We start from the raw sequence: 12,968 nt of genomic DNA on the forward strand, positions 1-12,968 counted from the left end.
AAGTAAATAGATATGAAGTGTACATTTTCTAAAGCTAATTCTAGGGGCTGGTAGCTGACTTACTGGATCTGTGCTTAAACAAATTTGAAAGAAAAATTAAATTTTCCAAGTCTATAGTGGTGTTATAAACTTCACAAGGAAACACGTAGAAGGTTCAAGTAGATTTTTAATTGTCAATTAAAGTGTTGTATCTTGTTGGGTCTTGAGCTCCTCTTGGTGACTTCCTACGGAATGTCAATTAATATATTTCAAAAAATGCAGCACTGTTCCAGCTTCAAGAATCAGAGCATTAAGTTTTGTTACTTAGAATATAAACCTGTCAGGGAAAGAGAGAATGGTGTGCTTGCATACATTTTTATATAAATAATTCTAAATATTCTAGAACCGTAGTTCCTCACAACATTTCTCATGTGTTGAAGACATTGAATAAATAGATTAGATTGGGGGTAGTGCTAACCAGAAGATATTGTTAGTTATGAATACAAATTTCTCCTTTCATTCAAGTTGTTGAACTAGTTTGAGAGAGACACCAGTATTATACATATAAATTCTATACCTTTAAGTATATGAAACAAATTATTTCCTTCTCTTACTGTGTTCACCCCCAACATAGAAATACTTGACTTTTCTTTTTTAACCCACCTAGGTTGGACTCTTCTTAGCTAGGGCAAGGCTTCTCTAATGAAGGCTCATCCACTTCCCCCAGACCCTATCCCTACTGATTTGAATCCCTAAGAGTGACAGAGATCAATCCACTGCATAATGTTTGAGAATGTTCCTCTAAAGGATCTCATTCTATTTCAGGCTAACCAATTCCAGAAGTATTCTTTCAATATCCTAGAGAGAAATACATCTTTGAACAGAAGTTGATACAAAACTCTGCACGTGAAATGTCTTAAAGGACTGAATTTCTTCTTCTGATAGTTCTTTTTATTAAAGTTGACTTGGGCACTAAGGAACAGAACCTGGAAAGGATTCAGAGTGGATTGAACAGCAAAGAGTGTAGGCTCCTGGGAAGTTTGACCAAAAATAGAGCATTGACGCTTGGAGTCACTCTCTTACTCAGTCTGCTAAAATGTTACAAAGAAAGAGATGTGCTTTTTGGTGCAGCTTTCTCTTTTTACCCCATTAGTAATATTTATTCTAGAAAGGTCTAAGAGGATTACAACATGTAAAGTCTTTCTCTTAGGGTCATGTACTTTCAGTGGAGTTATTTGGTAATTCTTGACAGTGGAGTACCTAAGAACAATAAACTATTTCTCAAACCCATTCTTTAACCTATTCTCTAATATAAACGTAGGCAGTTGAGATCTTCAGTACAATAGCACTATAATATTTATCATTGTGAGCCCTTTGATAAGGTTTAGTATCACTGTCCTGAGGTCCCAATAATAAAGCAAAGATTGTAGAATTTGGGACACAGGAAAAGAATAATCATTAATCAGTGACAGCACAGCCCTCACTTATAATATGGGAATCTTCAATCTGCAAAAAACTATTTTCATACTTCTGTGAAATCAAGTCAGTCAGTATGGCACCTTTTATAGCATTAACCTCAAAGGAAATAGTCGTCAGACTGTGGTTGGGACTGTTGATGTGAATATCTGTTTCTGTTCTAGTGCTCTGTGTTAATGAACCTTGTGTCTTATTTCAGAGAGATTCCCCCTCCACTTCCAGACAGTCCCCTGCTAATGGTCATAGCAGCACTAACAATTCTGTTTCGGTAAGAACTCTAGCTGCACACAGCCAAGTGTGACAATTTTGTTGGTGCTCACCTGCCATGAGTGTTTAGTTCCATGTGTTCAGTGGAAAGACTGTCTTCTGCAGACGTACACGGCTACTGCAGCAGCCTTGCAGTTGACTCCTGGAAAACCTTCCTCAACATTTCCTTCTCCTTAAAAATCAGTCACATTTGAAGAAATGTAGTTCAAGATTGCTATAATCGTTCTAAAAACCTCTCAGCCACCCCACCAATACGTATGGCTGCTCAAAGGATATAAATAGAAATGTGTTTAAATTTCTTTAATAATTTTTTTATTTAAAAATGATAAATGTAAGGGATTTTGCTGAATAAGCATTTGGGTGTTCTTGGGCTTCATAGTTTTCCATTCTGAGGGATATCAGCAACGTCTTTTAGTTTCCGCTATCTAAGTTTACGAATTGGTGTGCCCTCTTGTTATTGTGGTACGTGCACATATTTTTGTGAATTTTAAGCCTTGCCTGGATATGAAAAGCAAAAGGAACTGGCTTCAAACTGCACTTAAGCCACGCTGGTATCACATCTTTAACACAAAGTACATATTTGACTTAAACTTGGAAAGTTGCCATTTTCCAAAACTCTCCATTTTGGATTATAGAAAGAATCGTTTAACCAAACAGAAGCATTTATGTACATGGGTTCGCAGGTTTGGGGGATAGCCAAATCTCTTAAGTTGCTGATACTGCTGCCTGTCACCCAGCTAAAATTATGAGACCTCTAAGAATGCAGCAGTGTTGTCTTTTGTTCTAACTTTTAATTTGCCCTTTAAGATCATCTCAAATAGAATGATATCCCAAGTACCTAAGTAAGAGAAATTGTGTGAGAAATTTGTTTATAACTGTGTTTCCAATGTGAACTTAGGTTCTCAAAGAATTCCTTTTTAACATTAACATGTAATGCTATTAAGATGGTAAAAATCCATAGAGCCATTAAAATTTTCAAAATCTAAACGGTTGCAGTGATGCAGTTGAAAAGGACAACCGTTCTTTTGTGTTCAGGGGTTTTGTGATAGGCTGTTTGAACCGCAGTGGCTTTTGTGTTGAAGATGCTGAGTTGTTTCTTAAGAACACATTTTCTCTCTGCTTCAACTTACCTGCTTTCTTCAGCTTGCTGCTAAATGGCCTGGGTTTGATTTTTTTTTTCCCCTAATAACTCAACATTTCTAAGAAATGTAATAATGTATATGATCTCTTTACAACTTAAATCTAGTTCATTTTTAACCATATTGTAACAGAAACACACAAATTACTTTGTACTCTTGACAAGTAAATGAAAATTTTTCTCCTGGGTTGGCTTTATTCTACAGGACTTGCCATCAACCACCCAACCAAAAGGACGACAGGTGAATAGATACCCTCTATAGAAACTTCTCTAAACCGAGCTAATAGCTGATCCTTTATTAACCCTTTCCATCCCATAATGTCTGCATTTTGGACCATAACATTTGAGCATTGAAAGCTTGTACCATTTCATTTTAACACATTATACGTGACTAATTCTCTTTAAAGATTTTTTCCTCACATCTCTGTAGCTGTGATGGTTATTGTAATTACAACCTGATCATTTTTTGCTGGCAGTAAACAGGTTTTGGCCTTAGATAGTCTTACCTGCCTGTGGTACATACAAAATTCATAGAATTCTAAGTATAACTAAAAGTCATGCCCTAATGAACCATTTAAGGCACTTTTCTAAAATTGAGAGCTGGATTAAAATTAAATTTCTATTTGCGTATGTGTCTAAAGGTTATATATGATGAAACACAGCATCAGTGCCTTGGGCTTCACCCTAATATGCCTGTGCTAGTTTAGAAACACTGAGCACTGTCCACCATCAGCAAGTAGCTTTCAAAGCGCCAGCACTTTTAAAGCATACATTTTAGGTACAAATGCAGAGATTTATTAATTTTAAGGGCTGGGTTGCTAAAATGAGATATCACAAAATAGTTTGAAAGCCTTCAGGTTGGTTTTATGATACTTAAATGGGACATTCAAGCTTAATATCAATAGATAGAATCATGGGAATGTTTTTCTTGAAATGTAATGCTAAAAAAATTACTAAATCTGATTTTAAGTTAAGAATTATATAAATTAATGATTAGTAGAATATCCCCACAGTTTAGTCTCAGGATTTCATAACTGGGGCAACCGTGGATATATAGTGCCTTATTTTAAAGCACTTAGAATTCCAGTCATTCATAAAACACTGCTGTGTTATAACCCCTGTCTGCTAATGTGTCTCCTCAATTCACATACCATAAAGCTCGGGGCCTTGAACCATGCATGCCTTAATGCTCTGTGCTGATTTCAAGTGTTACATTGTCAAAGCAAGGGTTTAGATTTATCTTTATTTTCCCATAAAAGTAAAGCACAAATGCAAATCCAAAATCTCTCTAAAGAAATAAAGCTGTATTTTGAATGTTTTAATATCATTTAGGTTACATATAGCTCTGTCTGCAGTGTTTACACACATGCCAGTTGTCATGAAAGCATGGCATCCAATGTCATGAAAGCAAGATCCCAACCCAGAGTTCTTGCTCCTTTACCATGAAAACCTACCCTGAGTACTAGTCTCTATGCCTTAAAGGCTGCCTCATGGTCATGACAATGTATCCATACCATCACCATGGCCATAGCAAGTTTTAAAATTGGTAAGCTTAATTGTACACCTATCCTATTACTAAAAGCAAGTACTTATTTTAAGTGTTCCTTCCAAGTATAAATAGCAAAAATGAAGCTCTATGCATCAGATATGGCACCCTGTTTCTAGTGGTAGTTGTTTCTTGTGTTCTACCTCCATACATCGTTTCAGCTTTCACCATCTGATGTCATGTTTTGTTGTCAGTGTTGATGTGTGATTATTAGAGTAGCAATCACTGTTTTTCTTCACATCACTGTGGCCTCCATTCTTACAAACTCCTGTTTTATAGATCTATGTAAGAGCACAATTTGAATATGATCCAGCCAAGGATGACCTCATCCCCTGCAAAGAAGCTGGCATCCGGTTCCGAGTTGGTGACATCATCCAGATTATTAGTAAGGATGACCACAACTGGTGGCAGGGTAAACTGGAAAACTCCAAAAATGGAACTGCAGGTCTGATTCCTTCTCCTGAACTTCAGGAATGGTATGTTTTTGTTATTTAATGGTGAAACTGAGCCCTCTCTTCTAGTTCTCAATTTCATATTTCATATTATAAAACCTGCTTGATAAATCCTTTTCTTCGGTAGCTATATAAATTCCAGTTGTCTGCCCGGCAGTGGTGGCGCATGCCTTTAATCCCAACACTCTGGGAGGCAGAGGCAGGCGGATTTCTGAGTTCGAGGCCACTCTGGTCTACAGAGAGAGTTCCAGGTCAGCCAGGGCTACACAGAAAATCCCTGTCTCAGAAAAAAAAAATTCCAGTTGTCTAAGATCAAATACAAAAATTACTTGTCCAAGACTTAATCTTCAGCTTATGGTCAGATACTGGTTCCAGTTAGATCCACACTTTGTGTGTAAGGAGAAGAGGGAGGACACAAGCTGTGTGGCTTCAGACCATTTGAACAGAGCCCTCAATGCCTACAAACTGTTCTAATCTTTTTAGAATGGCCTTTTCTTCCAGATGTATCCCTCTGTATCCTTTCATGACCATCCTACTCCAGCGTCAGGGGAAAAAACTTCAAGTGCCATGATTCAATGTCACTCGAGGTATTTAAAAATACAGCCTGTTCCTGTTCCTGTTGGGAAAAAGAGCAATCAGAAGCTTTGTTCTTGGCCTTACCATTCTTTAAGAATGTTTTTTCTGAGTTGGGGACTACATAGCTCAGAAGGAGATGTCTGCCTGGTATACCCTGGGCTCCATCCACAGAACAAGAGACAGAGGCAAGGAAAGATGACCTATTCTGTTCGAAGGCTTAAGCTGTGGAGTAGGGTGAAATCAGACAGGCATTTTAGACCCCCATTTAACTAAGAGAAGACAGGATATATAACATCTATTACATGTCCATAATCTATCCTATTAAATATTTGCCCAATATCTACCAGAAACCTACTACCAAAAAAAGGGTAGCTTAATACCTGGGTTTTGTTTCATGTAACAAAACTTAACCTGCCAAAACCTGGAATTCTGCTACTCCCTTACCTATACCCTGCAAAAATACTTGAACTTAGTTAAAACTAACCAAAAATATTGAGTCTGTAAATATTTCCTCTTTTTCACCAGTCCTTCTCACTATTAAAGAGTTTTCTTGGTTAATCTTTTTGGCTTGATTGCCCCTTTCTGCTATCTCATGTTCCCTAAAACTATTCTTCCATTTAGAGTATTAAAGTAGATGAGGGCTTCAGACACCATGCTACAAATGGGGAAACGGAGCCCAAATAGAGAAGCAACATCCTGCCATCTGGTACTGTCTTTTCAATCTAATCTTATGCAGACAGTTTAACATAAGCAGGAGGAAAGCAGTTTCTAACTCTTTCTGATACTGTTACTGTGAATGATACGTTTCTCAAAATGTCTTCTAGAGAACAGTCACATTATGAGCATTTATTCAGAATAATCATGTGTGGGCTGGGGTTGTGGTAGCTCAGGTGGTGAAACTGTGGGTGTGATTCTCAGCGCCAAGTAAAGCAGGTGTGGTGGTGCAGGCCTACAGTCCAGCACTTGGGAGGCTTAGACAGGATGCTCAAAAGCTCAGGGTCATCTTTAGTTACACAGAGAGTTTGTGACCATCCTCAGGTACAGGGACTGTATTGGAAAAAATGTTAAGGGAAGAAAAAAATAATTACATAGATTTCAGGTGGTTTTTTTCTAGTTAGAGCAGAGATATAAATCATGTACTCTTAGTACTCTGCAGAAATCTGAAAAAGCTGCAATGGAAAAAGGTTTGCTTCTTGTCTCCACTAGGGCTAGACTGTTTAGATCAATCTTTCTGCTGCAAAGAAAAATGCTGCAGAAAATAAAGAGGTGTTTTGATTTGCATTGTTTTTTTTTAATGAGCTTTAAAGCACTAATTAACTCAAACAGTACTGGGGAACTTAACATCCAGGTCCTCTATGAAAACCTTTCATCAAAGCCGTAGCGAAATCTTAGAGTACAAAGTGTCCCATTTTACCAAGAAGGCATTCATAATTAAGTCAGAGAACCAAGAACCACAGGCTTGCGGAAGATGGACAATCTGTCAGGAACCCATCCTCACATTGTTAGAACTACAGAAGTTGGTATTCCAGAGATGAGAAGAAGAGGCCGGAGCATGATAGCATATACCTGTAATCCCAGTACTCAGGAAACTGAGGCAGGAAGATTGTAAGTCCAGTTTGACCTGTATAGTATATTCTGGGCTACCCTGGACTACATGAGACTCTGTCTCTAAAAAAAGAAGGAGGACTCTAGATTATTTCCTTGCTTACAGTAAAATAGGGAATACTAAAGACATAGAACCACAATTTAAAAAACAATTCAGTTGACTGGGTATAGTAGAACCCATCTGAATCCCCATACATTGCACACTAAAGCAAGAAAATGTTCTAGAAGTTCAAGGATAACCTAATGAACATAGTGAGATCCAGACCAGTGTGGGCTGCAGAGACCCGCTCTCAAAAGAAAAAAATAAACATGGGCACAGGGGAAAAGTTCCTGAACAGAACACTAATGCTTATGATCTAAAATAAAGAATCGACAAATGGGACCTCATAAAATCACAAAGCTTCTGTAAGGCAAAGAATACTGTCAACAGGACAAAACAGTAGCCAACAGGCTGGGAAAAGATCTTTACGAATCCTACATCCAACAGAGGGCTAATATCCTACATATACAAAGAACTCAAGAAGTTAGACTCTAGAGAAGCAAGTAACCCTATTAAAAAATGGGAAATAGAGCTAAACAGAGAATTCTCAACTGAGGAAACTAGAAGGGCTGAGAAACACCTAAAGAAATGTTCAACATCCTTAGCTATCAGGGAAATGCAAATCAAAACAACCCTAAGATTCCACCTCACACCAGTCAGAATGGCTAAGATGAAAAACTCAGGGGACAGCAGATGCTGGAGAGGATGTGGGGGGAAAGGAACACTTCTCCATTGTTGGTGGGATTGCAAGATGGTGCAACCACTCTGGAAATCAGTCTGGTGGTTCCTCAGAAAATTGGACATTGTACTACCTGAGGACCCAGCTATACCACTCCTGTGCATATACCCAGAAGATGCTCCTACATATAACAAGGACACATGCTCCACTACGTTCATAGCAGCCCTATTTATAATAGCCAGAAGCTGGAAAGAACCCAGATGCCCCTCAACAGAGGAATGGATACAGAAAATGTGGTATATTTACACGGTGGAATAGTTACTCAAGTGATAAAAACAATGACTTCATGAAATTCTTAGGCAAATGGATGAAACTAGAAAATATCATCTGCGTGAGGTAATCCAGTCACCAAAGAATACACATGGTATGCTCTCACTGATAAGTGGATATTAGCTCAAAAGCTCCGAATACCAAAGATAAAACTTACAGACCACATGAAGCTCAAAAAGAAGGAAGACGAAAGTGTGGGTGCTTCCGTCCTCCTTAGAAAGGGGAACAAAATGCTCACAGGAGCAAATATGAAGTGCAGAGCAGAGACTGGGCCACCCAGAGACTGCCCCACCTGGGGATTCATCCCATATATAGTCACCAAACTCCGACACTATTCTGGATGCTAAGAAAAACTTGCTGGAAGGAGCCTGATATGGCTGTCTCCTGAGAGGCACTACCAGAGCCTGACAAATACAGAGTCGGATGCTCATAGCCAACCATTGCACTGAGAGTGGGGACCCCAATGGAGGAGTTAGAGAAAGGTCTAAAGGAGCTAAAGGGATTTGCAACACTATAGAAAGAAAAAAAATATCAAAGATGCACCAGTGTAGGGGAATTGAGGGTAGGGAGGCAGGAGGAGGGGGTGGAGGAACACCCTCATAGAAGCAGGGGGAGGGGAATCGGGAAGGGGGGGAAACAGGCAAGGGGATAACACATGAAAAGTAAATAAATTAGAAATAAATAAATAAGCCTGCGGTGGTGGCGCACGCCTGTAATCCCAGCACTTGGGAGGCAGAGGCAGGCGGATTTCTGAGTTGAGGCCAGCCTGGTCAACAGAGTGAGTTTCAGGACAGCCAGGGCTACACAGAGAAACCCTGTCTCGAAAAACCAAAAAATAAATAAATAAGTAAATAAGTAAATAAATAAACTTAATTTTTACAAAAAAGAAAGAAAAATAAATTCAAGTCTTCTGAAACTACAAGATAAAGAACTGGTTTCTAATTTACTGAGATAAGGGTAGGGATATAGCTAAGTGGTAGAATGCTGGCCCAGAATGCACAAAGCCTGAGGGGAGTTTTGAACTGGGAGTGGTGGCTCATGCCTGTAATTCCCAAAGGAAAATCAATTTAAAGCCAGACTCATTTTCATAGTGATTTTGAGACCAGCCTGGGCTATATGAAACCTTGTTCTTGAGAAAAAGAAAGAAAATGCCAGGCAATAATGGTACACATTTGCAATCCCAAAGCTTAGAGGTGCAGGCAAGAGCATCAGGAGTTCTGAGTCATCCTTGGCTACATAACGACGCTCAGGCATGAGAACCTGGCTCAAACAAAACAAAAGAAAATTCAATAAGGCTTTAAAGAAGACAGAAAAACGTATTAATTGACTCAATAATGTAAAGATGTCTATCCCTCCTACATTAATTATACTAATGCAATCTCAATCAAAATTCCAAGTTTTGAAACAGACAATTTTTAAAGTTTAAATGGAGAGGTTGGAGAGATAACTCAGAAAATAATTAAGAGGACTAGCATGCAGTTATGAATCCGAGTTCATAGCTTAGCACCCACATAGCAAGCCAGGCTTATCACTGTAACCCCAGCTCCTAGGAAAATAAAGACAGGGAGATTATTGCAGCTTGCTGATTTCCAGCTTATCCTAGAAAATATGAGCAACAGGTTCAGGGAGAGACCCTGCCTCGAAGGAATAGGTGGAGAAGGAATAGGTGGAGAGTGACAAGGGTACCCAGCACTCTACATATATACATCACATATACATACATACACACACATACATACATACATACATACATACATACATACATACATACATACATAATTATCTTTAAAGTTTGTCTGGAAATGCACAAATTCAGGGATAGCCAGGATGTTCATGAACAAAGAACAATGTCTTATTCAACGAAATACCAAAACTCACAAAGGTGCTCAGCTAGACCAACTAAAGAGACAGCAGTTTCATACCTAAATAGCTACTTTCTATGTAGCAAATAGCATTGCACAGCAGTGAGGAAGGATCTTACTTTTTAGTATAGCCTGCTAGGACAATTGAGTATCTATAAGGTACAAACTAACTGGTAGGAGGCAGGGGTTCTTAAAAAAAGAGACTGGACTCCTATTTCACATGATAAGCAAAAAAAAAAAATTCTTACATAATAAAATATGAAAGACAAAACTATAAACGTTAAGAATTTCTGTGCAATTTGTGATGCAATTTAGTGTGTCAGAAATATTGCTTGGGTGGATATGTGAAAAATTCCTAGAAACATGCCTAATACTAACTACTAAGCACTTAAAACAGGCTAATGCATAACAAATCCAGGATGCAAAACAGGCCTTCCTTGACTCACAATCCCTTGATCATCACCCTGACTCTCACAAACATATGTTGAGACTTCTGACCCTTATTATCAGCTAATGTGGGCTAAAGGAACATACCGGTTTTAACATAAGCCTGTAGTCTTAAACCATTTCTAAGAAGTTGTCATGAAATCCAGAGAACCCTTTTTATGTCCATGATTTCAAGAACTGAGGAGGAATAGACATCCTATTGTGTGTAGCTTTCAAATGACTTTTTCTCTTTTCTCAACATAAAACTATGCATTAACTTTGTTGGATTTTCCCCCCTGCCCCTTTCTTCCTTCCATTCCTTCCTTTCTTTGTGTACTAGGCGAGTAGCTTGCATTGCCATGGAGAAGACCAAACAAGAGCAGCAGGCCAGCTGTACTTGGTTTGGCAAGAAAAAGAAGCAGTACAAAGATAAATATTTGGCAAAGCACAATGCAGGTAGGAAAAGCATGTCTGTTTCTGAGGCTGGGTCAAATATCTTCAAGACCTAAGCAGATACAGCACTTACATTTGCTCTTCAGAGTTCTCTTTCCAGAAGATTGTATCCTATGAGACCTTGACCAACTTGCAGAAGCATTAAGAACCCCTGCCTCCTATAAGTTAGTTTGCAGAGCTCTACTTTCTAGGACAAAGGTGCTGTTTGGAGGTAGTATGGTGAAAGGAACTCAGCATGCTAAGTCCTCCTTTGAGAAATAAGTGCTGAGCTATGCTGATTCCCTGGGGCTCTCTCTGGCAGAGAGAGACTTGCCTTAAGAGGAAACCCTCTCTCCTAGTTCTTATTGCTCCTTGGATTTGGACACGTGACAAATATTAGAGACAAAGATACACAGAAGGGCTGTGCTATGGAGGGTTCTGTAGCTGATTTGAAAGGGCATGGGTAACATGGATACTAACTTAGGTTAGTTTCTGTGACTATTCACCTTCCCCCGTTGTATGTACTTTTAAGTTCTCAAAAAACACAAGGTGATTAGCTTGGCCTTCCTGCCCTCCATCTGTATTGAAGCTGGGGTCTAACTGAATCATGGGGTTCGCTGTTATGTTAAAAACTGAAGTGTAGCAAGTGACGTGGGATTGGTTATTGCACTTGAATTCCCAGAAGACTCCCAGGATGTCACTTAAGCTGAAAGAAATTATGTGATGGTATACTTCATTTCAATGACTTCTCAATGTAACTTCTTTAATAAGGGACTTTTACTAAGAAATGTAAAGTTGGCACTAGCTTAGTTCCCAAGATTTCAGAAATAACTCCAAACTATCAAGCATGTGGCCCCAAAAAGTCAAATGACTGCAGACATCCATATGCTATTTAGTGTATCTCTGAGAAATCTGGAAAGCAGCTTTCTCTGTGCAGCGTTCTAGCATGCATCAGCATGTGCAAGGAAAAGTTCTTTAGGACTTCTGAATTCTCCTTTCTTAACCAGAAATTAGATGTAAGCATTTCTGAACTGCTGTATAATCCAGAATGAATGTGACTTTCCACGTGAATTAAATTGGAATGGCCCAATTAAATGAGGGCACTTTCCCTTCCCGCCAGTTACACTATGCACACTCTTATTCCCAATGAAAAGTATCCTTTGTTGTGCACTAGCTGCACAATGGCTTTTGTGTTTGCTTCATAAAGGAAACAAATATGTAAAGCCAAGTATCTAAGTAGACTCTAGCAACTAGTCTGTTCAAGTGGCACAGTTTGAAAAAAAAATGTACATATCAGCAGAAGTTAGCTTAGCCTGAGATATCAGCACTTATTACCAAGTCTTCTTAGTTGCCTTTTCTTCTGTTTTCACCAGCCTAACACAATCTACCCAGCACACAGGAGATTAGTTAAATCTAAATCACATTAGTTAAATTCAAAACAATTAATCAGCTGGGAATGTCTATCAGTAGTAAAGTACTTGCCTAGCATATGCAAGGCCCCAGGTTTCCTCCCCACCATTCCAATTGAGAGAGGAAATTTTCTAATTCAACTTGTCATTTGGATAGTGTTAAATGATACATAAATACAGATGACACTCAAATTAATTTAAACCTACAAAAGCAAAAAAAAATAGCTGAGTAAATCTGTTAATATGTCATTAGTTTAGAAGGAGTGTAGACATCAGTACTCAATTTGCCAATATTCTTTAATTGGTTCTGAGGATAACTAAGTGAATTGGTCAGAAAACTTGACCTCTCCAACTGTTGACAAAGATTTAATCAAATCATTTGTTGAAGAATTTGCCAGAGAATCAACATCCAATCTGACAGCTAGCTGTTCTCATTTCCTGTGGTTCATATTTTCTGTTCTTGGAGCACTGGGGGGCATCGCTGTACTTCTTCTGTCATACCCATTCGGATTCCCAGTGGTCATTGTGAACTATTCCTGCAAATGTGACTATCAGCCTGATAGGCAACCTGAAACAAGACCATTAGTTCACCCAAGGAAGTGTATGACTTGGTCACTTAGCTCACTGAGGCCCTCAAAGCAAGCAATCGGATTAGCCAGTCAAGGCTGTCCTTTCTAATGGTTAAACTTCAGTGGATCTAAGGTTCTCTCATTACTCAGCATGGGTACCCTCATGGTAGATCTGAGTAATC

The 12,968-nt window shown here is 38.8% G+C and overlaps 1 protein-coding gene across 8 annotated transcripts in view; it reads left to right on the forward strand.

Annotated features, from left to right (window-relative positions):
• The window catches only part of Cask (calcium/calmodulin dependent serine protein kinase), a 329,031-nt gene that overhangs the window by 293,225 nt on the left and 22,838 nt on the right, over window positions 1-12,968 (forward strand). For 2 of the 8 annotated variants that reach the window (XM_052170182.1, XM_052170183.1), the window contains exons 18-21: window positions 1,655-1,723; window positions 3,066-3,101; window positions 4,686-4,882; window positions 10,717-10,832. In XM_052170182.1, the coding sequence (XP_052026142.1) occupies window positions 1,655-1,723; window positions 3,066-3,101; window positions 4,686-4,882; window positions 10,717-10,832 (418 nt within the window). The remainder of the gene's footprint in view (window positions 1-1,654; window positions 1,724-3,065; window positions 3,102-4,685; window positions 4,883-10,716; window positions 10,833-12,968) is intronic. The other 6 variants (XM_052170184.1, XM_052170190.1, XM_052170185.1 and 3 more) reach the window with 3 other exon arrangements.

This window comes from Apodemus sylvaticus, chromosome X, assembly GCF_947179515.1.
Source record: "Apodemus sylvaticus chromosome X, mApoSyl1.1, whole genome shotgun sequence".
Classification (NCBI taxonomy): Eukaryota; Metazoa; Chordata; class Mammalia; order Rodentia; family Muridae; genus Apodemus; species Apodemus sylvaticus.